We start from the raw sequence: 25,732 nt of genomic DNA on the forward strand, positions 1-25,732 counted from the left end.
TCAAATATAAATACTATGTTTATTCAAAATTCAATAATATATTTTTAAGTATTTAAATACCAATTTTCAAAGTTGGATCTTTGGAAGGTTCTACTTGACATTCAAAATGAACATCACTTCCTTCTTTACATTCCCAGTTATTAAGATGAGAAATGAAAACAGGACTTTCAAAAACTGGTTCTGGGCCTTCAACTTGTCCAGTATGTGGTTTTTCCAAATCTTCAATTTTTGATAGTGATTCGGGGTGCAAAGTGTTACTTAATAACCAATGGCTATCGGATATTTTTAATGTACAAGTTGAAACAGCTTCGCCCAAAAGGTTTGATGCTTTGCATGTATAGATAGCCGAATCATCTGGTCTCAAACTATTTATTGCTAATGTGACCAAACCAAAATCAAAAGTGCTGCGTATTCTTGAACCTGAAATAATAGATATTAGATATTATTAAAATGAGCAATAATGGCATTCATTAAGTATAAGGGATTGATTATTTAATTCTCAATTATTTCAGTAATTAAAATGTATTTACATAAAATTGAATAACCTAAGTTTTATTATTTTTTTTTTTTTAATAAGAGAAAAATCAAATATAAATTATCTAAGCATACCAGTTGTTAAAGTGACTCCATTTTTGAACCATTCAATTCGAAGATTAGGATCTGCTCTAGGTTCTACTTGAGCTTCTAAATGAACGTGCTGACCTTCAGCTAGACGGTCTTGATTTTGCAAATGTGACGTAAAAACAGGTGCTTGTTGTGGTCTTGTATCAATAAACATTTCAGGAACTTTATTCATTTCTGCTTCTTTAAGCTGGATTTTTTCCCATGCATCAGGTTGTATTGGTTCATGAATAATTGATGAGCGATCTAACATTAAATTTTTAGATAACTATATGTAACAAGTAATATGTATTTGGGTTACTATTTACGTTTTATTTTCATTGAAGTGGAAGAAACAGCTTCTCCAGCCCTGTTAATTGCTTTGCATGTATAAACTCCAGAATCTTCTGCGACAGTTGAGCTGATATCCAATGTAACAAAGCCAAAATCATTTGTTACTTGGAATCTTGAACCTATTTCAAACAATTAAAAATAAAATGTTAATTCACAAATAAATATTAAATAAGATGTCTTACATACAATAATTTATTACAAATTATTTGTATAAACAAATTTAAATTATTTAAATTATTTGAGTTGTACAACTTACCCATTTTTAATTCGACTCCATTAACATACCATTCAAAACGTAATGTTGGATCACCTACTGGTACAACTCTACACTCAAAATGAGCATGTTGACCTTCAATAAGCTCTGAAGGGCCTGTAAGAAGTTGTGTGAAAATCGGTTTCTCAAATGATCTCTCTGCTTCCTCTCTCTTCAATGGCTCTTGACCACGTTCTAATTCAACAATTTTTTTAAGACCTTCTGGATGTTGACTCTCCAACTGAATATCAGATTTTGCTAATCAAAAGAAATTTTATTTCATAAAATTTAATAAAAATAATAATCATTAACTTTTTTTATATTAATTACTTCTAACTCTCATAGAGGCTGTTGAAACCGCCTCACCAAGAGCATTTGTGGCTTTACAACTATATACCCCATTATCTTCATCTCTTACATGAGAAATATCTAAAGATATATAACCAAAGTCATATGTTTTTGTAATCCTTGAACCTAAAATAAAATGTTTATCAATATTATATTATGTTTGAAATTGATTAAAAATTCCACTAATACTTGTTTCTAATGGTTTTTCATTTCTAAACCATTCGACAGTCATCGACGAATCACCAATTGGGATAAGACGACATTCAAAGTGAGCTGTTTGTCCTTCATTTATGCTGTCAATATTTTGTAAAGGTTGTGTAAACATTGGTCTTTGTTTTGATATAGGTTCTGAATAATCTGCACGTTTGAAAGGTACAGCCATTTCTAACTCTTTTATTTTTTCTAATCCTTCAGGTCTTTGAGAGTCCAAAATTATACTTCCACCTCCTAATATGGAAAAAAATTGTAAATTGTACTCATATCTTTATTCATTTAATTCTTGTTTTAAGTTATTAAATACCTTGAACTAATAAATTAATATTCGAAGTAGCTTGACCCAATTCATTAGTAGCTTTAACAGTGTACTTTCCAGCATCTTCAGGAACAACATGGCCAATATCTAAAGATATGTAACCAAAGTCATATGTAGTATGGAAACGAGAAGCAGATCCGAGGGGTTTGTCATTATGGAAGAATTCAACTTTCAATTTAGAATCGTGGACAGGTTTTACTTGACACTCAAAGTGGGCTGTTTTTCCTTCAGCTACCTCAGTAGTGCCCTGTTAAAATAATTATTATGATGTTTAATACTATTAAAATAAGAAGGCTGTAATAAAAATATACCCATAGATCGGTTAATGTTGGTGCTGTTGGCGGAGGCTCATTGATTTCAAGTTTTGCTGGGCGTCCTTGCGCTTCAAGTTCACGAATCTTTTCTAAACCATCAGGATGCTGCGTTTCTAAGTAGATACTTCTACGAGCTATTTAAAAAAATTATAATAAATATAATAAAAATATATATAGGTAAATTATAAGTTATAAAATTTAAAGTATATACAATTTTCATAAATAAATTTACTTACAGGCAACATTTATTTGACAGGTATTTACTGCTTCTCCTTTTTTATTAGTGGCTTTACACATGTAAGTACCGGAATCTTCAGCATATGCATACAAAATATCCAATGCAACATATCCAAAATCATGTGTAGTCTTAAAACGATGACCTGTTTTGATTGCAACTCCATTTACAAACCATTCTATTTTCAAATCAGCATCATTAATTGGTTCAATTCGAGTTTCTAAATGAGCATGTTCTCCTTCTTTCAATAATTCAAGGCTAAACATACATAAATTAAATATAACATCTAAAATATAATATAATATGTTGAATAATAGTATAAATAATTTTATTTACCTGTTAAGAGGTGTGAGGAATACTGGTTTTTGAAGTTCAAATACTGCTTCTTGAGCTGTAGGTCTTTCATAAGCTTCAAGTTGTTTAATCTTTTTCAATCTATCTTCATCCAAAGTGTCTAACTGAAGACCAGATTTAGCTAAACAAATAGAAGTTATTATTTAATACAATAATAATACACTTTAATAAAATTAAAAAATAGTTTATTGATTAAAGAAACTTACAGTCAACTGTTACAATGCAAGTAGTGACTGCTTCTCCGGCAGCATTTTTGGCTTTGCACATGTATGTACCTGAATCTTCAGGATAAGCATAAAGTACATCCAAAGCAACAAATCCAAAATCATAAACTGTCTTAAATCTGTGGCCTTGAGGAATTGGTATTCCGTTTCTATACCACTCAACCTTCATAGTAGGGTCATTAACTGGAATTAATGTAGCTTCAAGATGTACACTACGACCCTCTGGAAGATGTTCTATGTTCTTAAGAGGTCGACCAAATTGTGGTTTCTCTGTCATTAAAACATCTTCAGCAGCTGCTCTTTTAAATCTAGAGTCATCTTCCAGATACTGTATTTTGTTCAAAGCTCCTTGGTGTTGAGTTTCACTAATAATCGATGCTCGAGATTGAACTCTTAGCTTAACTGATGACTCGGCCCTACCGAGTTTATTAATTGCCCTGCAAGTATATTCTCCCGAATCTTCTGGTAAAGCAGATAAAACATCCAATGACGCAAAACCAAAATCATAAGTTGTTCTAAATCTATGTCCTGTTTGTAATGGTTTCCCATTATGTAACCATTCTAATTGCAGTGTATGATCAGGATAAGGCTCTATACGACATTCATAATGAGCACTTTGACCTTCAATTAAACTTTCAGTTCCATTTAATGGCACAATAAACTTAGGTGCCTCAGTAACTTCCACTTCTTTTTGTTCTGTACGCTTGTACCTGTTAGAATCTTCGAGCTGTCTTAATTTATCTAATGCTGCTTCGTGTTGACTTTCCAATTGAAGAGAAGCTTTAGCTGAAAAACAATATAAGGTATTAAGTATTATTTTAAAGTTCTTAGGTATATTCTTATAATTAACTAATAATAAGTTTAAAATAATGCTCACAATGCACATTCAGTGTAGCTGAGGTGACTGCTTGTCCTAAATCATTTATAGCTCTGCATGTATAAGTACCAGAATCCTCAGGATAGACGTACTTAAGATTAAGGGCGACGTAACCAAAATCATGCATTGTTGATACGCGATTAGCTAAACATTTTAAATTAATAGTTTAAAATTGTAATATATTGAATAGTATACATACATGCTTGAATAGGAATTCCATTTCTTAGCCATTCTACTTTTAATTTGTCGTCACCCACTGGTATTAATCTTGCTTCAAAATGAGCAGGCTGACTTTCAATCATTGTACTATCTCTCATAGGTTGAGTAAATACTGGAGCTTGTGTTACTGCATCCTCTATAATTGATTGACGTTGATAACGGTTTGAGTTTTCAAGCTGAGCTAAACGTCCTAATGCATCTTCGTGTTGAGATTCCAAATAAATTGACTTTCTCGCTGAAATTATTTTAAATTAAATTAATTAAAAAATTATTTGAATATATTATTTTATAAACTCACATTGAACGTTGAGATTTCCTGATGTAATAGATTGTCCTAGCCAATTAGTTGCACGGCATGTGTATGTGCCAGAATCTTCAGGTAAACATTGAAGAATATCCAATGCAACAAATCCAAAGTTATTAGTTTCAGTAAATCGTGATCCGAATTTAATTGGGACATTATTATGGAACCATTCAACTTTCATGGTGTTATCAGATACTGGGATTAATCTACATTCAAAATGAGCTCGCTGGCCTTCTTTAATATCACAATGCTTCAACGAAGTAGTGAAAATTGGAGCCTGAGTGGTTGTTTCTTCAATATCTTCTCTTCTGTTGTACCTAGATTTTTCTTCAAGATACTGAATTTGTTCAAGACCCATTTCGTTTTGAGTATCTGTTACAATACCTGACGAACCTACATAAAAATAAAATTAATAAATCACTAGATCGTATTTAAATTTTAAGTAATTATAAAATTATTTACTTCTGCAGGTTAAATGAACATTTGTTTCATCAACGCCAAGTAAATTAACAGCCCGGCACGTATAAGTTCCAGTGTCTTCTTCAATGACATCTATGATATCTAAGGCCACATACCCAAAATCATGGATGGGTCTAAAGCGATGGCCTATTAAAATAAAAAAAAATATTTTATTAAAATAATATAATATATATGTAATAGGTACATATGGATTATTAATTATTTTATTACTTCAAACATAATCTTACCAATAATAATTGGTTTTCCATTTTTAAACCACTGGACTTCTAGGTTAGAATCAGTGACTGGTTCTAATTTACATTCAAAATGAGCATGTTGTCCTTCTTTTAAATTCTCCACATTCTTTGGTTTGGACAAAAACCGAGGTTTTATTTTAACAGACTCTTCAATCATTTCAGCCTTTTTGTATCTCGCTGAATCTTCTAGATATTGTATTTTTTCCAGACCATGTGGATGTTGTGAATCTAATATTAAATTCTGTTTTGCAATCACTTTCACTGAGCTAGAGGTAACAGCTTCACCCATTTCATTTCTAGCTTGGCAAGTATACACTCCAGAATCTTCAGGATATACACTTAATAAATCCAATGCTACATAATCAAAATCATAGGCAGGGCGGAACCTATGTCCTGTTTTTACAGGACGTCCGTTGACCAGCCAATCGATTTTCATAGTTGGATCTCCAACTGGTTTTAATCTACATTCCAAATGTACGTTTGTACCTTCAGATGTCTGTATATTATGTAATGGTTTTGTGAACTGTGGTGCTTGCATAATACTTTCTTCTTCGGTAGTCATTTTTTGATATCTTGAAGCATCTTCTAACATTTGTATCTGCTCTAATGCATACTCATTTTGACTTTCAGTTAAAATATCTGATCGGCATAATACCTAAATATAATTCAAAAAATGTATATAACATTTGTTGTATTAAAATAGTATATATAATATTTACATTGACACATGCAGATGTATGAGCTGATCCTAAATGGTTTGTAGCTCTCACAGTGTATTCACCAGAGTCAATCGATGTGACATGTATGATATCCAAAGCAACATATCCAAAATCATAATACGTACGGAACCTCGAACCTTTTGGAAACATAGTATTTTGATGAATTATTTATATTATATATATTTTTGTGTGACTTATCAATTAATAAATTAATACAATTAATTAAGATAAATCTGAATTAATAATTACCAACTGTTACAGGTTTTCCATTTTGGAACCATTCGACTCTCATCGTAGGATCACCCATAGGCTCAAGACGGCATTCCAAATGAACATTTTTTCCCTCATTCAATGGTGCAGGGTCGCTTAATGGTTGTATAAATATAGGTCTCGACTTCGAAATTTCCTCAATATCATACTGAGGTTCAGTGAATTTTTTAGATTCAAGATAAGGAGCTTTTTCGACTACTCCACGGTGCATAGTAGATGTATCAATATTTGAACGAACTAAAAATATATGAAAAATAATTAAAACCTAGAATGATTTTATTCTATATAGACTGTACAAGTTTTTGAAAATTACCTTCAACTTGCATTGTTGATGACAGCTGGGCCTCTCCTAATGCATTCCTTGCAACAACTACATATGTACCACTATCTTCGGCTCTTACACCAAGAATATCCAAAGCCACATAACCAAAATCATGATATGTTTGAATTCTATTAGCGCTCATTATTACTCTTCCATTGAAATACCATTCAATCTATAATTATAATGAATGTTCAAAAATAATAAATATATAGTCAATAAAGATACATTTATTCTGAATTCTAACAACTTCAACAAATATATTCATTAAATTTTTAATAAAAATATTGCAAGGTATTAATTGATAAATAATTAATCTATAAGTTTAAAAAAAAACACTGCTTATATTTATAAATAAATAAAATATCTAAATTGTATTGAAAAGTATTTGCGAATAAAAAACGCAACATTAAGTAGTAATTATTACCTTCATGGTCACGTCATTTTGAGGTTCTACTCGTACTTCAAAATGAGCTCTTTGCCCTTCAGCAATTTTATTTGTTCCTTTTAATGGTCCAAGGAATCTAGGTTTTTGTGTAACAACTGTTTCTTCTTCTGCCTTTCGTTTATTCTTTCTAAAATTTTAATTTGATTAAAATCATTTGAAAAAATTAATTTACAAATTTTATTTTGTCGATTAACCTTGAATCTTCTAAATATTGGAACCGTTCGAGACCTCCAGGGTGTTGGCTATCTTGTACTACATCTTTTTTCGTTAGCACAGTCAATGTGGCAGATGTTGAAGCATCTCCTAAATTATTATAAGCTCTGCAAGTATATGTTCCGATATCAAAAACAGTTACATATTTTATTGTTAATGCAACATATCCAAAGTTGAAGAATACAGTCATTCTTGAACCTAAAATAATTCATCATTGTTTAAATAACAATAATATTAGACTAGTTAGTAGTCTTTTATATACATAAAATGTGTACATACTAGCTTCAACTGGTTTACCATCCTTTAACCATTCTACTTGAAGTGTCGAGTCTCCTAATGGTTCTAATCTAGCTTCAAAATGAGCGAAACCACCTTCTTTAATGTTTTGTTGATCTTTAATTGGTGTTTTAAATTGTGGTGGTGCAACACTTTCTGGTGCACTTATTTTATATTCCTGATTTTTTTGTTGTAGGTAAGATTGTTCTAAAGCCTCAGTTTGATCAATATACCTTTGCTGTTCTGGGTAGCCTAAATCACCTGTAATACTGCTATGAGCTAATGGATAAAAAAAAAATCAATAAAACTATAATTTTAAAATGTTGATTAATAATTATTTATTAAATATATTAAATACCAACCAATGACATTTAATGTTGATGTGCTGATAATTTCTCCCCATCGGTTTATTGCTCTTAATGTATATTCTCCACTGTCTTCTGCACGAAGATGCATAATATTTAACGATACGTAACCAAAATTAAATATTGTTGTTATTCTTGAACCTTAAATCATTACAATATAATGGTTAGTATTATTTTTAATAAAGAAATACTTTTTTTCTATAAAAAAAAATATAACATACTTGCTGTAATAGGTTTTCCATCTTTATACCACTCTACTTTCATTGTTGGATCACTGACTGGATTAAGCTGAGCTTCGAAATGTGCATTTCTACCTTCTTGTAAATTACCCATATCATGTAATGATTTTACTAAAGTAGGTGGTAATGGCTGAACTTCATCGTAACTATCACTTCTTTGATATTTGGAATAATCTTCCAATTGTTCAATATATTTTAAACTGTCTGGATATTGACTTGATTTATCAATTTCATCTCTCCCTGAAATATAATTTTTAATATCAAAACCCAGGGTTTCTATTAACAAAATAATTGTTCAATCATACCTTCAACTTTGAGAACAGCAGTAGATTGAGCTGTTCCCGAGCTACTGGTTACTCTACATGTGTATTCTCCAGCATCATCTGATATAATGCCCAACAAATCCAAAGCTATGAAACCGTAATTTAGTAAAGTCATAGCTCTAGAACCTTGAAATAATAAATAATAATCAATCGTTAAATGATATTTAATTAACAACCAAATGTTGTACAAACTTACTTGCTTGTAATGGATAACCATTTACAAACCACTCAGCCACCATGGTTGGATCTCCAATGGGTTCAATTCTAGCCTCAAAATGAATTCGACCATCTTCTTGTTGAGATATGTTTGCAAGTGGAACAATGAACCTTGGCGGTGGATAAATCTTGTCTTCTTCTGGTCGAGGAGTATGGTATTTTGCTCTCTCGACATGTTTTAGAAAAACAACTTCTGGTTCTGGCTCAGGCCTATCGATGTTGTAAAAATACAGAATAAGTTTTTGACTAATTTTTTCAAATAAATAAAATCTAATAAAAAGCTCTTTCTCACTCAGGTTCGATTACTCGTGTTGGTTTTGGCAACCTGAGACGTCTGTCTTCTGAGAAATCTTCAGGGCGAGGTTTCCTTATAATGTTTAATCGAGCCCGTGTGGCTGTCGATCCAGCTGTATTTTGAGCTGTACATTGATACCAACCTGCGTCTGTCGGGGAAGCTCTTGCTATTTCTAATACTGAACCACCTCCTTCGGTCCATACAGATACCATTCCTGGTTGTTCGCTGATGTTTACACCATCCTAAAATAATAATATTGATAAATTGTGTGCTTACCTACATATAACATTAAAAAGTAAATAAAATATTTCAGCTTACTTTTTGCCATGTTATTCTTGGTACTGGGGTTCCAACAGCTCTGACACTCAGTGTAACTGTTTCTCCTTCGTTTATATTTAAAGGTGTAAAACGTTGTACAAACTTTGGAGCAACTACAAGTTCTTTTTCAACAACTCCCAAATTACACTAAATAAATATAATAAATTAAATTAAAACAAACAAATTATAAGCTTATTGCATTAACCCATTACCAAAGTACTATCTTTATAAAAATTGATTAAATGTATTAAAAGTAAAGACGTCAATATATTGTTGACATTTGTAAATAATATTTTTGAAACACAAGTATTATAATATTACTTTATCACTTTGGAAGGATAAAATTTTGAATTAGAAATAATATTTTCATTATTATTTCTTGAACAACATAGAACACTTAAAAAAATAAATATTGTACCTATAAAACCAAGTAAAAAATTATGATTTTTGTTTTATTATATTAATTAAACTACCTAATATAAGGTACCTATTATGATCTATATAAATTATAATACATATTTATAATAAAACCAACTTTTCTCATTAATTAAATGTTCTCGACAAAGTACCAATGCTTCCTTAAACTTGTGGCATTACATATATTATACAGAAAAGGTCAAAAATTATAAATAAAATAAAATTCCTGTAGTAAATATAGTGAATACCTACTTGAAAACTAACTTATCTTTATGTTTTCACTTTTATTGATACGAATTATGAATAGACAATCATTTTAGAAAAAATATAAAGATATATTATATTATTTTAAATTTTAAAAATCTTATAATTCTGAAAATATTATACCTAAGTAGCTACTATTTGAAAAAAGATGATATAAATAATAATTATAGGTATATAAAATAAATGTTGGATAGGTAATAGATTATAATTCAATCATAAAAACTAATTTATAAATGATAACAATATATTGTAAATGAATAGTTTTTTGTTAAATAAAATAATTAGCCACCATGCTAATAAAAATTAATTTAAAAATATTAATCATTTTCTTAAGAAGAATGTGATGATAATAAACAAATCAAAAACTTTTCAAAAAAAAGTCAGAAGTAAGAAAATATGATAGGTAACTATATTTTAAACTTACAACATTTTTGATTTCAAAAGCACAACATAATTTGATGTAGGTATCTATAAAATAACTTGAAAGATAACTTTTCCTCCAATTATTTTTACATAATTTATCATTAGGAGGTATCTGATTCAGAATCTAATGTGGAGCCATTCAAAAATTAATCACTTGTCTCGTCAATATATTGTTAGCAATTAAGAAATATTTGATATTATATATTATGATGTAGATACAACATAAAATAAACAATGAATATCTTTTTGTACAATTCTCGAAGGAAAAATGAAATATCGCCTAATATTATTACTTATTACTTATTAGGCAGTTATTAGTAACTATTATAACCATGTAGGACTACATTGCAATATTAACCTTCACTATTTGGAAATTGGAACATTTAGAACTCAAAAGTCAGAAACTTAGAACTTATTAAATTAATAATGTTGATATTATAAAGATAAAATATAATGAAATATTATAATAATTTATTATGTTGTGATAATGTATTTTGGCGGGAATCGGCAGCATCAGCTGAGGCCCGATAATCGTGAATACGTGATAATCAGAATCGTGAAAAAAACATGGTTATGACTTATGAGTATTGTTCTGTGGTACAAGCATCCGATCAAGTGTCACTTCTATATTGTTCTATGGTATAGGAAACAAAAATTGACATCATGGTCACATATTAATTTTTCTCTAAACACAATACTCAGAAACGTTTTAGAATTTTCGCTATTTTTTAAACATCCTACTATCCTAGTATCTTACCCCCTCCCCACACCTGTAAATGTCCATTTTTGACAGTAAAAATGAATAGCAAACATACCATATAAACAAAATGGAAACAATTAGTTTTATAAAGAAAATTAAACAGATGTTTACTATATTAATTCAAACATCGATCTTGTAACAAACATATGAGGCATGAGCAATGATGGTAAAGGAATATTTGATGACTAAAATTATGTGCGTTATGTAGATATGCGGGCTATCGACAGGTAATGAAATATTAATATAATTTTCCATAAATTGTATTTTTCTCAAGCGGGACCGATGATGCACGTGGATTCCGATTTTCCGAAGGCGGCGGCCGCATGCCCGCATTACATTATTGTTTTTTTTTGTTTTCGACCACCCGTGATCCGTCACGACCGTCACAAACAAGTAACAATATAATTTTATTTATTTTCCGTTCAGTTCCATTAACCTGATGATTTACCCGGTCAAAACCTATACGGCATAAAAGTATACTATAGCACAACTCGGTACCCGCAGGACAGTCGTATGACTGGGCGCATGTAAGCTCCGCCACGAGTACCTTTTTTTAGTGTAAACTCCGCCAGAAAAAAAACACAGGTAAAATTAGGTTCATGTAAACTCCGCCATTGAAGAAAATTAAGTAGCACTATAAAATGAATATAATATATTATTAAAATAAAATTCATAATTTTAATAATCGTTCACATTAAAATATAATCGTTACGTAAATAATAAATAAAATATGTCAAAATCAAGCCAAAATATATATAAAAATTACTAACCTAACAGCTAAGAGTATACAATTGATATACTATAGGTAATATGTATTCATTCATTTTTGTTATTTTTGTAACTCGTGCCGTACCTATATTGGTATACCTACGTCGTTCGTGATGCGGCCCACAAACGCGGGCATCATGTAGCTCGCAGAGTTTCTGCTTTGTAGGTAGTTTTTTATACGATTCCGAAAATTTCAAACGATGCATCGGTGTTGCAGCGAGCGGCTGTTAGTATAATGATATGATATAGTAAAACGCGGGATGGCATGCAAATACGTGATTCGCCGGTACTGACCAAAGATTTCAAACGATGTTGCGCCGTCGTTAAAGCGGCCGTCAGAGTGTTCTGCGAGACAACGAGCCATGCATCGCTTACCGCGGGCTACAACGAACGCTTGTTCTATTTCGTACACTCTTGGACCTTGGTACCGACCACGCCTATATTAATATTCCGATTTCGTAGGGCCGCTTAAGCAGCGGCGCATCGTTTGAAATCGATATTTTATAAAAAAATATGTTGTGTGCCTACTTCGAAAATAAATATAGCTTCCAACAAATCTTGCAACATTATAAGTATAGGTATACCGCATATGTACGGAAGTATGTATATTGTATGAGTACGAGTAATGAGTATAAATGCATAATATAGTAATCCGATAATTTTCAATATTGTCTATTATTATTGTACAATTAAACGAATATTCATGTTACAGAAGGACCACCGTTTCCACCCGTCACCCCGATACCAGTATACCACCACTGCGTGTCGAAAGCTATCTCCTAAATTGCAATAAGCAATATGGGCTAATACATACCTACTCACCATTAATAGTATATAATAGAAATAATTAAATAAAAATAAATGCAGCGATCAATAGGTATAGACACTATATAATTGTGTGATGAAATCGAATGATTGTATAATTATAAGAGTAATTTATTGTATTATTTTAACGTCCATAAAAAAGGCGGCACCCGGATCAATCACCCATTCACCCTATTTATAAGACCCCTCCAGTGGTCTTCAACTACTGTAGATTTGTATTAGTTGTCGACGCGTTGACCATATGTGACCTATCTGGCTGTCTGTACGGGCTATACGATAAGAAATTGAACGGATTTTCAATTAAGCGTTGGAATAAATCGTCTATATTATGAATTAAATAACCTATGATTGTTTGCGCCACCTATTCAACTGAATAATCGACTTTTATAATCTACATAATATATCTGCATATTTATTCTATGACAGCGCGTGACACAATGATTGAAGATATAATTATCTAAAAAGGTAAATACTGAAAATATTTTTACAATGGTAGGGTATAATTGTAAACACTTTCACATTACTGTGACTTGTGATTCATTTTTTGTTATGATATAGCCAAAATGTGGAAACCTAGTATACATAATTAATTGATGTATCCCGTTTTTACGTACAATACATTGATAACACTTAACATTAATTAATCAATGATACAATACATTATCAACGTGGTTTTCGCAATAATTTACCAAAGATAGAAATAACAAACGTCGTTCATTTTGACGTCAGTACTCATTAAAGGGTTAAGTTTAGCACAAAAAAAGAACTATATGATAATTACTTGGAAAGAAGTTTCTCCAGATTTACTTCTTGCAACACAAACCACTTGACCTGCGTCGGCTTGAGACACATTAGTTATCATCAAACCGTGGTCCCCGGATTCGTTAACCAGTATCTTGTGCGTTGCGTCGTCCTTAATTTGCTGACCATTTATATACCACGAGACTTCGGGATACGGTTTGCCCGTAACGCGAACATCAAAACGTGTTAATTTCCCTTCGGTCACGTCACGATCTCCACATACACGCACAAAGTTTGGTGCTAACATCTTGCCCTCAACCACTTCTATTGACTCGAGCTTGTTGTGAGTCTTAGTTATTACATTCTCCCTAAAAAAAAAATATTCACATTTTATTTGATAGTGTTTAAATAATGTAGATTTGTATAATAAGATAACCTATTGTCAAAACTAAAATAAAAAAATCATAATTATTTTTGGTCCTGGATGAATAATATATCATAGTTTTAATCCCCACAGGCCACAACCTATTGTTAAAGTGTCATTTACGATATGCATATAATAATTAATTAATACTATTTTTACAATCGTTTACAAGAAAGGTATAAAAATAATACAATAGTTGTTGAAGATATGAGATACATGGCAGAAAAAAAAGGAAACATTAAACGAAAAATGTAAGTGTGTTTATCCAAACAAAATTACGGTATACAATAATATTGTTTAACAATTTTCACTATTAACATGTTTCTGATAAAAATTGAGTATTGCACAAAGTTCGAAAAAAAATATTATTTGCTTGCATAAAACATATATTTATTTTAACTTCGAAGTAGGTTAATAACCGAAGTAGGAAATAGTCAAACTCACTTGTCTTCTGTTCTGTCATATGCCATCGACGTCGGTTCTATGGCAAGATATGCAGAAGATACTACACAGCCTTGTGGGTTTTCTACAAGCAGAGTGTAATGCCCAGAATCCTCACAACAAACTTGTGGTATGGAAAGTGTAGCGACTTGATTAGTGAAATTGATCTGGTGTTTTGGTCCGTTTACAAGTCTCTGGCCGTTCTTAAACCAAGTCAACTACAGGATCAAAAAAAAAAAAAATCGTTAAAAATGTGTTTCAATTTAATATATTATAGATACTATGGTAGGTATCGTGTTTTTTTACCCTAGTATCCTTAGCTGTTGACACTTTTACAGTAAACGTAGCGTTCGATCCTTCTACTAATTTCGAGTTACGTGGTTTCTGGAGCACTTGAGGTGCTACGACCGGGCCTTGGTGTGCGCTGCTTGTAAATTTGACGTCCTCTTCACCCAGATACCTTTTGGTGACGGACTGCCTGAAGGACACTTCACGAAGTAAACGATATTCGAAAGTATCAACTTTGAAATCCTTATACAAAAACATTAATGCCATTGTTACATCACGACAATAGAAATAATAATAATAATAATCCACTTGTAGTAATAATAATCGATGATCGACGATCATGTGTATAGTATATTTTGCTTACTTCATCGATGTTTGAATAATTATTTGTATACAGCGTATTCTGTGTCTGTTGTACTCGCTGCGAACCATACGTGCCTTGAGGTATTTGAACTGTATGACCTACCAAAATTCAACACGTTAATAACATACAACTATAAGTCAGTCGATCATTTTGCATTTATTTTCAGACTTTTAGCGCGATTTTTTATTTTACCTTCTGGTTGAATGAAAACAGAACAAATTGCTTCGCCGTATTGATTGCGCGCCGAACATGTGTATTCGCCTTCATCTCCTGGACCGATTTGATTGATCGTAAGAACAACATTCCCTGTTTGTTGATCATACGTCATCTTGTATTTGTTGGACTCTGAAAATGGATATTTAATCCAAAAGATCATTATATTATTAAACATTACTATTATTTTTTCTATCGCCGTCGAATGACCTGTAATAGATCAATGCTGTACTATATTTACCCAATAGTGGAGCGCCTTTCCTGGTCCATGAGACAAAAGGTTTTGGAATACCGGTAACCTTTCCTTCAAAAACGGCATTTCCACCCTGAGCGAATCTGGCGTTTTTGAATATCTGTTCAAATACTGGCGGAGCAGCGTCATTTCTAAAATTGTATTCATTTTTGTTAAATCGGGTTACTTAAATATCATTTTTACTAGCGTTAATTTATATGTATGTATATATGTATGTATGTATGTATGTATGTATATTGTATTTCGAGTTTTGACTTACCCAAATTTTGGAGTAGACTGCTGTACAATAAACCCTTCGTGAACTGAAATTTAAAAGAAATATTATAAATAATAATAATAAATAAATAATTATCATAGTTTACCAATATTATGTAATATATTAAGACATTTTGTTAAATATATTAAAAATAAATGTCTATTATATATAGTTCCAAAGAGATTCAAAAGTATTTTTCAATAAATATTAAGATTCGAAAGTTATTTACATTTAAAATTTAAAATTATAGAAATTCTGCAATTTATAAAATTATTAAAAGAAATACTACCTATTACAATTTATATTACAATATTATGAACAATACATCATAATAATATATTATTATGTATATTATTTATACAATTATGATGGTTGGTATAACATATATTTTTTAATTTTATAATTACACCCTTCGAGTAAACGGTAATTATAATAATATCGTTTCTTGGCATGGTCACGCGAAATACGGGATCAAATTACTTAAGACTCATTTTTGGAACAGGTCATATATATATGCATCATGCGCTGTGGGCGATCGCAGCTGTTTTACGCCAAGTGACATTACAACGAAATAAAGTAAACAGTATGATTTAGGTGATGTTAAAAATTACAGTGGCATTAATTTCGTACGACAGTTTTGTGTATCTAATTTAATGGCATGTGCACAATTTCTTTAATTATATGCAAAAATTAAAAGTGTGTGAAGCAAAAAAGAAAAGAAGTAAAAATATGATATTTTTGTGACGGAGAAAAATAAATGGATTCGGTTAAAATAAATGTAATAATAATAATAATAATAACGTTTTAGTCTATACTAAATTAGTAATTGGGCACAAATGCACAATATCGAGAACTGCAAGCGCATGCGCGTGCATTTCTATTATCAGCGTACCACGATTTATAGGGTATATATTTATAACTTAACAGTGTCAGCGGTGCGACGGATTCAACTCACTCGCTCGTCACAGAGGCGAATCTGGTAAAAATGTAAAATAAAACACAACATTCAATGTAAACCACTTCTTATTGGTCGATACACGGCCCAAAATGGATAAATCTGGTTTTAACTATAAGGGACATACATAATAATAATTGTTGTCAAGGTCTTCTCTCGTATGTGTTTCACAAAATCGGAGCGTAGTACATATTATTATATGACTAATAAAGTTTCTCTAGAAACTATAAATGCCACTTGTAATAATTCCAACAACACACAATATCGCAAAGGCCATGTCTATAATATGAAACCACCGCCAAACGTGAGAATACTCGGAACTTAAAAACGTTCCAATTTATAATTATTTCTTGAAATGAAGTAGTGTGGTGTCGAAACGTTGCATCTCACAATACAGTACTTATAACTTATAAGTTTATACAAATATATATAAAACTAATAATATATAATGGTACTGAGAACATATTTATAACGAACTTCAGACATTAATTAAATGTGTTACGGCAATCCAACAGCGATGACAAAAATATAACCTTCCGATAACATAAATAATACAAAATACCACCGATGAAATTTCGTTTGCCTAATAAAACATGTATATACGGGCTTAATGTAAGTACTTCGTATTTGACTTGATGAAATGTAATATTTGAAAACATCCCGTTCATTGTATACGACTGACCGAAACCATAATTTAATGTTTAGTGTAGGTCAATAAAAAATATAGTAAGTTCTTAAAAATGCCATTTGGCTTAATTTATTTACCGGAACGGATTACATAATATACTGTTAAATACGTAGGTACGTGAATAAATTATTATGGAATCTATTAAAAGTAATAAATGTACCGTGTGGATAATGAATACCTACAGTGATATTTTAAATGTTTTTTTTTTTTTTTTTTTTTTTTTTTATTGAGTAACCCGCGGCAACATAGGCCATTGGGTGTGGGGAGGGTACTGTAGGTTTTTATATTGGGTAGGTTTGGTAGGTTTTATATTGGGTAGGTTGGTACACGTGTGTGTTGTGTTTGGCAGAATTTCTAATGGGGCACCCGTAGGTTTCTGCCGTGCCCCGGGGTGGGGGGATGGCGGCACTTGTTCTCCGGACACCGTGACTTGCCCGAAGAAAAATGCCGCCCAGTGGCCGGGAGTCGAACCCGCGACTGCCAGCGCCGCAGTCGACGCGTTAGACCGCTCGGCCACCTCGTCCCCCATTTTAAATGTTATTATGCGTGATTTTCTTACCTTACAAAATAATATGTTTACGGTATATCCATATTATTATAAATAAAATAAATAGGTAATAACTAATAATAATGTCTAATCTTATTTGAATACTTATGGATTTTTATTTGTATTTTTTTATTGAAAGGTTTTTCAATGAAATACAAGTTAGGAGGGACATTTTTGACACCTGTTGGCTGTTTAAATTTTAACTAACACACTAATTTATCTAATATTATGTATAGGTTATTGTATACAATTAATTTATAATAGAATATTAAATTAAATTAGATCAAATTAAATTAATTTTATTATTACGATAAATGACATTTTGGATAAAAACAAATTGTGTAAGTAAATATAATTAGGTACTACACAGTTTAAAAAGTTTCAAAAGTTAGTAAATATTAAAAATAGCTTAATATCTGAAGTTTTTTGTTTCATACGCGCGGCGAGTTTTTAAATTTCACAAGTTTAATATCAGTTATTTAAATTTTTTTTGATTAAAAGAAAAAAAATACAACTGTGTTCAACAAGATTCATTTCAAAGGTTTTAGAATAAAATATTCCTTAAAATTTAAAAACAAGGGTTTTTAATAAATTTTCAACATATTGGTTGGTATTGAAACTTGAAACTAATAAAAAGAAAAAATAATAATTTTAAATTGTTACAAGTATAATTAAAGTACACTAAACTCTAAATTGTTTACAAGCTTAAAACGCATATAACAATATTATAAAAGCTTTGAAAATGGTTATCATTTCCATTTATTATATTATATAATTCTTATGTGCACAGGATTGGACGCCGTGATTTCCCGTTTCCCTACAGTGTTAGCTAAAGAAACACGGGAAATAACGATTGCTCACTCTGTATAATATTATAATATATTAAAGAAAAAGAAAAATATAGACTATATACATCTTATCCGTAGCTCGACATGATGAAGACGATGATGATAACCGTACGGTATAAATATAGTCCCGTCCCCCAAAACAATTTATTAATCAATTTAACCAGCTCGCCCACGTCAAAAAAAATGATAATTACATCATTGTTGTTTATATTATACATTATTTATACATTACGAATTTCTTACTGTGGATTGAAAAGTCTCTCGGTATTTTCGGTCTCCATGCTGGCCGTAAGATCATTTTTTTTTCTCCAATTAGTGTAGTTGTAGTTATTAGTTTGTGATTATTCTTTTTTATCTCTCAAAAAACGTATACGCATTTATACAACATAATACATATCGATATGATATTTATAGGCAAAAAATATGATAATGTACAACAATATAATATTATTATAGTCACAGCGCGTTCATTCTGCCGACTGCGGTGGAGTAACAGCGTCGAACTTATGAAAGGTCGATAGCATTTCGAAGCACCAATATTGCGAACACTGTGTCCCCAGCCTTGCACGAATCGTATAAGGCGATACGGCCACTTTCCAGTTTGGATGAAATTATTAATCATCGCCGTGTAAATAATAGTCACGTTGCCCGTAAACATTAGGTGTGCATACGGTACAATACGGTCTTTTACGCGCACGCTGTATGCACTCAGAGGACGGCGGCGGCGGTTTATATTATCGCAGCTGATCGTAGCTGTCATCCGATACGCGTTTGATATTATTATAATAATATGTTTACGAGCGCGGTGTAGGAGGTATGATAAAATGTTATATAATACGAGATATCCATTTGACTATTATGATTTGGGTACCAGTTTTCTTGGTCATTTTTTGAGATTTAAAAAAAATGTTCTTTGATTAAACTTGAAATTTGAAATTTGAATATTATATCACAACTATTCACTTCAATGTGTTATCAGAAAAACATCCAATTTTGTATGAAAAAATATATTTTTTAACCTTATTATTATGTAGAATATCACAGAATTGTAGCCATGTATAGGTATGTGTGTATAATATTAATTTTTATTATACGAAAGGACGAATTACGATTTCAGGTTTAATGTTTTCTGTAATATTGACACAATGACACGCAACAAACGGCGTGCGTACTATATGCGATGCATCGAAGTTCCAATAACTTCCAAACCACTAAGGGCCGGACTGGCCAGGGTGATAGGTGAGCGATCCCCGTCTGGGCCTGGCAAAAATTTGGGCTGCTTGAATAAATTTGGGCCGATAACTTATTAATATTTTATTATTAGCGCAAAATTGGACCGAATTTTCTGTTTCCCCGGGGCTATTTTTTTATTCCCAGTCCACTCCTCAAACCACTATACTATATATTATGACCATATTATTATGTCTAACTAAATTGTATATAACAATTTATTTATTTTTTACAAATATTACAATATGAAAAACAGTGATTTTTGAAATAATTGTTATTGATATTTAGGTATTAGGGTAGTATTTGTATACACACACCATATTAATTAGGTATAGCCGTATAGGTGCCTATACTTATGTTTTTTGGCGCACTTAACATGTAATTTATCGGACGTGTTGATAATTTATTGTTGCGAACTTAACACCAAAATATTTTATCACTTCATTTCTTAATAAGAACATAATGTTATACAATTTAACACGGGATACGTATTAACAGTATTTGAAATTAAAATCTAATGGTTTGTCGTGTTTGTTGACCACGTACATGTGTGAGGTGCCGAGATGTGAGGTACCTAGCTAGGTAAGGTATATAGGTAGTTGTACTCTATATTGTCTGACAATTGCCATACGATAGGTGTAGCAATTTATTATATATTTGTGTGGTGTTCATTGAAAAAAAACTCAGTGTGGTTTAGACTTCAGTATTCAGCTTATACCTAACTATCAAGTTAAAATTACTAATTAGCTCATATTATGCTGTGCCTAACCCTCATACGTTTTGTACTTCAAAGTTTATATAATAGTAAAAACCAAAGATCTGCTTTTTTATTCAATGATCATTTTCTCATACCTTAACTGTATAAATAGGTAAATTTGCTCAAATTAATTTGAACCTCTTCATCTCCCAAAAATTAACTAATATTTTGCGAATATGGTAGAAACATAAAAATAAAAACGGTAGAATCGCATAAATAAAAAAATACCATATTATTCCATGGACACTTTTGCAAAAGTTATTAAATATTGTTATTATTATTCGAACATACATAGAAATCTAGAAACAATTATTTGAAAGTCAACTTAATTTGTGTTTTGATTTAGCGTGAATGTATTATAATTTTGTTAATATATATCTATTATATCTAAATTTAAAAAAATGTTTAACTTTTTTAAAAATAATTGTAATGCAATACGCTACATAACCTAAAATAACATCATAGATTCTTTAGTACTGAATCATTTTTTTAAAAATAAAAGGATAGATTAATATACTGAGAATGCTTATAAGATATTTGGATACATCTCAATATTAATAATATTAGGTTAACATTTTAAGATAATATTAGACAAAATATAATTTATTTTTATATATTCTAATTATAACGATTGAATATAATTAAATTATATATTTTGGTTTAAATGCACTTAAAATACTAATGCTATTAAGCCGCATATAGGTAGGTATTTATTCGACAAATTTAACACGAAAATTATAATTTAGGTAGGTAACTATAGTTTATTAAAATTTATTATAAAATTATGTTAAGTAATATCAATCAAAACGGTTATTATTTTAATGAAAATACTTCTATTTTTCTACTTTAATATATTACTAGTAATTTTTTTGTGGGAAAGTCAAATCGCATAGGTAAGTATTATGAAAAACCAAAAAAATATATAATATACTCATATCAGTTATAATATATTTTAGAGATTTAAGTATATAATTTGAATCGTCGAGGATTTCGGGGCGGTAATCGCATCCGGACTCGTGGGCGTGGATGATTGTCGGTTAATGGTTCGTGGATACGCGAGACATAAACTATATATAGGTATTTGGTACCTAATATAATTTTACTGGCTGCCGGGTAACCATGGTAAGTAGGTAAAGGCACAGTAAATAGGTACCTTGTCTCTGTGTGGTCTGCGTGAATTGTCTCGTGACATGTTGTTCGGTACGGTTCACACTCCTCTGTCCAGTGTTTGACAACGAGGAGGTGGTGGTGGTGGTAATCTGTTGTTGTTGTTGTTGTTGTTGTTGTTGTCGGTTCATGGCTAACGCACAAGTCTCCTCGCGCCCCGGCAGGACGGTTGGCCGACGGTCGGGACCGAAATCCTTCACTGGCTCCTGTGCCCCGGTGATTCCACGCGCGTTAAACGAATTGCAAAAAAATCAAAACAAAAAAACGGCAGAACGGAAAACGGTGAAAACCTGAGTGAAAAACGCACGTGACACAAATTTTAACAATTATATAAATTCACACTCGCGGTTGTCTCGCACAGGCTTCCTCGCGATATCTTTAAGTGTATACAAGCGATTTCCGAAAATGTCTTTCGCTAAGTACGACGGTGGTATCGTGTTTGTTGTTCTTTTCGATATTCACTCTCGGACTCGCCTTGGTGGTAACTGAATCGCTGAAGTATGTGGCACTGTGGGTACTTGGAACGATGGCGGCTGTGGCGGCGGCGGCACTGTCGTGGTGGGAGACCGACGTTTGAGTAATGTGCTTTATTTAGATCTCTGTAAAATTAGAGGGTCCCTTACAGGCGACTATCTATGTGGGACGTGTTTTATTTTATTTATTATTATTTTTCATTCTTTCTTATTATTTTTATTTTTATTTCTATTAAGAAATGTAGGGTGTGTACGGTGAACTTGAAAGTGTTTAGGTGCCCGTAAATATACTCATAATAGACAAAAACGTAACACTCTGACAATGCGCGGTTTCAAAAAACTTAATGAACATTTTAATGATTAATGTTCTATAAATAATAACCCTTGTTGTCATCTGGTAATGAGACATATTATTTGCATTGTAATATTTGCACATTGTAGTAGTTTAATACTTTAATCCATAATATTGTGCTTGATTTTTGAAGGGGTAGGTAGTTAATAAAATCAGTTTTTCACAATATAATACATTCGTCTAAAAAATTGTTCGTACCATTCAATCCGAAATATTATTTCAAACGCAAACAACTAAAAACTTTAATGCTACTAAACGCAAATCAGCCATCGTGGGTAGTAGGTAGTAGGTACGTGTACTTTATATATAGAGTGTATGTAGGTACTTAAATAATATTGTGTAAAATATTATGTTATCTTTTAAACTCTTTTACTGATTATTTTGTGGCTACTGGCTAGTTTTTAAATATCAATTGGTCAATTTTATATTATATGTTTTTTTTTAGGTTGAAACCTAAATGACATAAGTACCTATACTAGTATAATAATTAATAACTACTATGTTATTATTTAGACGTTTAGATAAGAATTTTCGTTTTACAAAATATGTGTGGGTGGCTTCTACATTTTCATTTCCATATTAACTATATAATTACATTTAAATATTGTAATCATTTTTAAATAAAATGTTAAGCTTATATAATTTCAAACCATATGTTTTTTAAAACGCTCAATGTGTTATTTTTAATTCCTGTAATATAATACGATAACAATACTTAATTGAAATTTATTTTAACGAATTAATAATAATACAATAATAATATTAACAGTTAAACTATACGTGCTTCAAAATGTGTAGTAACATTTTAAACGATTAAAAATAATAATAATTACTCGATGGTGCCAATAAAAACTATATTATGTTGAGTCGTATTAAACATAATATATGTTAACGAATAACGATATGATAAAATTTTCTTTTTGACAAACGTTATAAAAATCCAAACTTGTAAGCGAGCTATTCTTGTTAAAAGATTTATATTTTAATACAACGCCGTCCATAATGAAAAAAAATATTTGAAAATAAAAACATATTTTAGGAGCATGTACCTACGTCATTATCATACTAGGGCTCTAATAATATGTCACGGATATTTTATGCATAATTTGTATATTTATGTATACATTGCATTATAATATATTATAAATAATTATAATAATATCATAAACCGTGAGTACCTACACGTAGGTATAGATGGAAATTCGCCACCACTCTTATAATAAATTCCTAGTTGTGCAAGAAAATTAACCATATAGGTAGTAAAGTTCGATATAATATTTCATTATGTATAATTTCTAGTAAGACGAAAAAAAAATTTTAATTTATAGAAAACAAACCTTAAAATGGTTATGTGCGTTCAAAGACCTTTTTACGTGTAATACTAATATAATAATATGTTATTACTAATTGAGTTGCATATATATAGGTTCTATAAACGTGTTATAAATAGAGTGACACGTGTACATATTATGGTGTCTCATGGACTCAGTTTTTAAAAACTAATCCTCCTCCCACCACCCATCCAAAATGGATTGCGCACGCTGTCGAAATATGTCGCCAATCTCGACGGTTGAAAAATACTAGCAGTTTGTGAGAGATTTACAATCAGGCCAAAATTGTTTTTAATTACATAAAGAATATAGCGGTTTGTGTTTGGATCGAAAGTATTATTTTTCAAGTCTCAGTTTCTTTTGTTTTTCACATTAAGAATTTTTTTTAGCACATCGAATCAACAAAATATACCTACGATTGTTAACATAAATAATAATAGGTATGTGGCTCGGCGCGGGCAGTGGCTGAAACCAATCACAATATGTGATTGAGAGTAAGCAACGGCCTTTGCCACTAAATCTCCGATATAGTGTGCAAAAACCTTGCTACACATACACGTGTTTCTAATCAACCGTTTTAAACCGTATCAATAGTTCCAACCTTATCGTACCAAGTACCAACCCTATACCAACCTTATAGGCTAATGACCTCAGTCGTCGAAGCCTTAAACTAATAATACATTTAAATAAACTGTGGTGGTAATACAGAAGACACAAATAAAGGGATTTATCAGACAATGAGGGGGATCTAACCCCTAACTAGACGATGGGCATGCCACAGATATCAATAAGAGTTATTAGTTATTACATGGTTAGTTTTACATAATACCATTGAGTATATTATATTGAATAATATATGCTCAATGATAATGTTTTTATCAGGATATTATATTACTTATTAGAACAATAAAATTATTATAGTACTACCGTCTTGTTAGTAGGTATATATTTGACATATTATATGAGTTCTTTGATTTTTCTGAAATATTCTGAATTTGAAATTATGTACCTGTATCAACATCCCACAGAAAATGTGGAAAAAAATACAAACAAATAACAAATAGCAAGCAGTATATTTTTCACATCTCATACCAGTTTTTTTAATTAATTCACTCAAAATCAGTTTTTGAGTTCTATAATAATACTAATCTTTGTTTTATATATAAAGAAGATACCTTTCCCCGAATGGCGAACCCAACAAATCTATGCTTTGTAGCTATTTATTCTTCTTTATCAAACCTTATTTGTTATTATAAAATATTTCACGTGTACCTATTAAGATATAATATTATGTGTGGTAGGTATATTATTACTTACTAAAATATTCGTTGGATTTACACTCGATAACAATACTGCTGTTCACTAGATCTTCATCGTAGGGATTAACTAATTCACTATCTGAAAAATACAATGCGTAATAACATATAATATAATACGACTAATAATTATTATTATCAATAACTATTTTGAATTATTTGATTATAGTATGATTAGTAATAATGTTATTCATGATCTATTCTGTCGTTTGAAAATCAATAAATTAATCATCTGTCACAATAAGTCATGCCAGTTGGTCAACGAATTCATAATGACTTGTAGTTAGCAAGGTTAAATAC

At 30.9% G+C, this 25,732-nt stretch overlaps 1 protein-coding gene across 5 annotated transcripts in view; it reads right to left on the reverse strand.

Moving 5' to 3' along the window:
- Positions 1 to 22,857, reverse strand: part of LOC132943112 (titin) — a 110,557-nt gene extending 87,700 nt beyond the window's left edge. For 3 of the 5 annotated variants that reach the window (XM_061011928.1, XM_061011929.1, XM_061011927.1), the window contains exons 1-36: positions 21,947 to 22,857; positions 15,772 to 15,814; positions 15,501 to 15,643; positions 15,239 to 15,391; positions 15,047 to 15,144; positions 14,701 to 14,925; positions 14,398 to 14,612; positions 13,570 to 13,897; positions 9,332 to 9,478; positions 9,011 to 9,255; positions 8,699 to 8,928; positions 8,485 to 8,628; positions 8,162 to 8,419; positions 7,938 to 8,081; positions 7,579 to 7,854; positions 7,281 to 7,497; positions 7,066 to 7,213; positions 6,633 to 6,813; positions 6,299 to 6,556; positions 6,050 to 6,186; positions 5,322 to 5,985; positions 5,077 to 5,220; positions 4,609 to 5,007; positions 4,291 to 4,545; positions 4,092 to 4,235; positions 3,197 to 4,000; positions 2,973 to 3,111; positions 2,638 to 2,894; positions 2,399 to 2,535; positions 2,076 to 2,334; positions 1,745 to 2,002; positions 1,538 to 1,681; positions 1,211 to 1,465; positions 930 to 1,073; positions 610 to 867; positions 61 to 420 (exon numbers count right to left, since the gene is read on the reverse strand). In XM_061011928.1, coding sequence (XP_060867911.1) covers positions 61 to 420; positions 610 to 867; positions 930 to 1,073; positions 1,211 to 1,465; positions 1,538 to 1,681; positions 1,745 to 2,002; positions 2,076 to 2,334; positions 2,399 to 2,535; positions 2,638 to 2,894; positions 2,973 to 3,111; positions 3,197 to 4,000; positions 4,092 to 4,235; positions 4,291 to 4,545; positions 4,609 to 5,007; positions 5,077 to 5,220; positions 5,322 to 5,985; positions 6,050 to 6,186; positions 6,299 to 6,556; positions 6,633 to 6,813; positions 7,066 to 7,213; positions 7,281 to 7,497; positions 7,579 to 7,854; positions 7,938 to 8,081; positions 8,162 to 8,419; positions 8,485 to 8,628; positions 8,699 to 8,928; positions 9,011 to 9,255; positions 9,332 to 9,478; positions 13,570 to 13,897; positions 14,398 to 14,612; positions 14,701 to 14,925; positions 15,047 to 15,144; positions 15,239 to 15,391; positions 15,501 to 15,643; positions 15,772 to 15,814; positions 21,947 to 22,091 — 8,356 coding nt within the window. In that variant the 5' untranslated portion in view covers positions 22,092 to 22,857. The remainder of the gene's footprint in view (positions 1 to 60; positions 421 to 609; positions 868 to 929; positions 1,074 to 1,210; positions 1,466 to 1,537; positions 1,682 to 1,744; positions 2,003 to 2,075; positions 2,335 to 2,398; positions 2,536 to 2,637; positions 2,895 to 2,972; positions 3,112 to 3,196; positions 4,001 to 4,091; positions 4,236 to 4,290; positions 4,546 to 4,608; positions 5,008 to 5,076; positions 5,221 to 5,321; positions 5,986 to 6,049; positions 6,187 to 6,298; positions 6,557 to 6,632; positions 6,814 to 7,065; positions 7,214 to 7,280; positions 7,498 to 7,578; positions 7,855 to 7,937; positions 8,082 to 8,161; positions 8,420 to 8,484; positions 8,629 to 8,698; positions 8,929 to 9,010; positions 9,256 to 9,331; positions 9,479 to 13,569; positions 13,898 to 14,397; positions 14,613 to 14,700; positions 14,926 to 15,046; positions 15,145 to 15,238; positions 15,392 to 15,500; positions 15,644 to 15,771; positions 15,815 to 21,946) is intronic. The other 2 variants (XM_061011931.1, XM_061011930.1) reach the window with 2 other exon arrangements.
- Between the last annotated feature and the right edge of the window lie 2,875 nt (positions 22,858 to 25,732).

This window comes from Metopolophium dirhodum, chromosome 4 (assembly GCF_019925205.1).
Source record: "Metopolophium dirhodum isolate CAU chromosome 4, ASM1992520v1, whole genome shotgun sequence".
Classification (NCBI taxonomy): Eukaryota; Metazoa; Arthropoda; class Insecta; order Hemiptera; family Aphididae; genus Metopolophium; species Metopolophium dirhodum.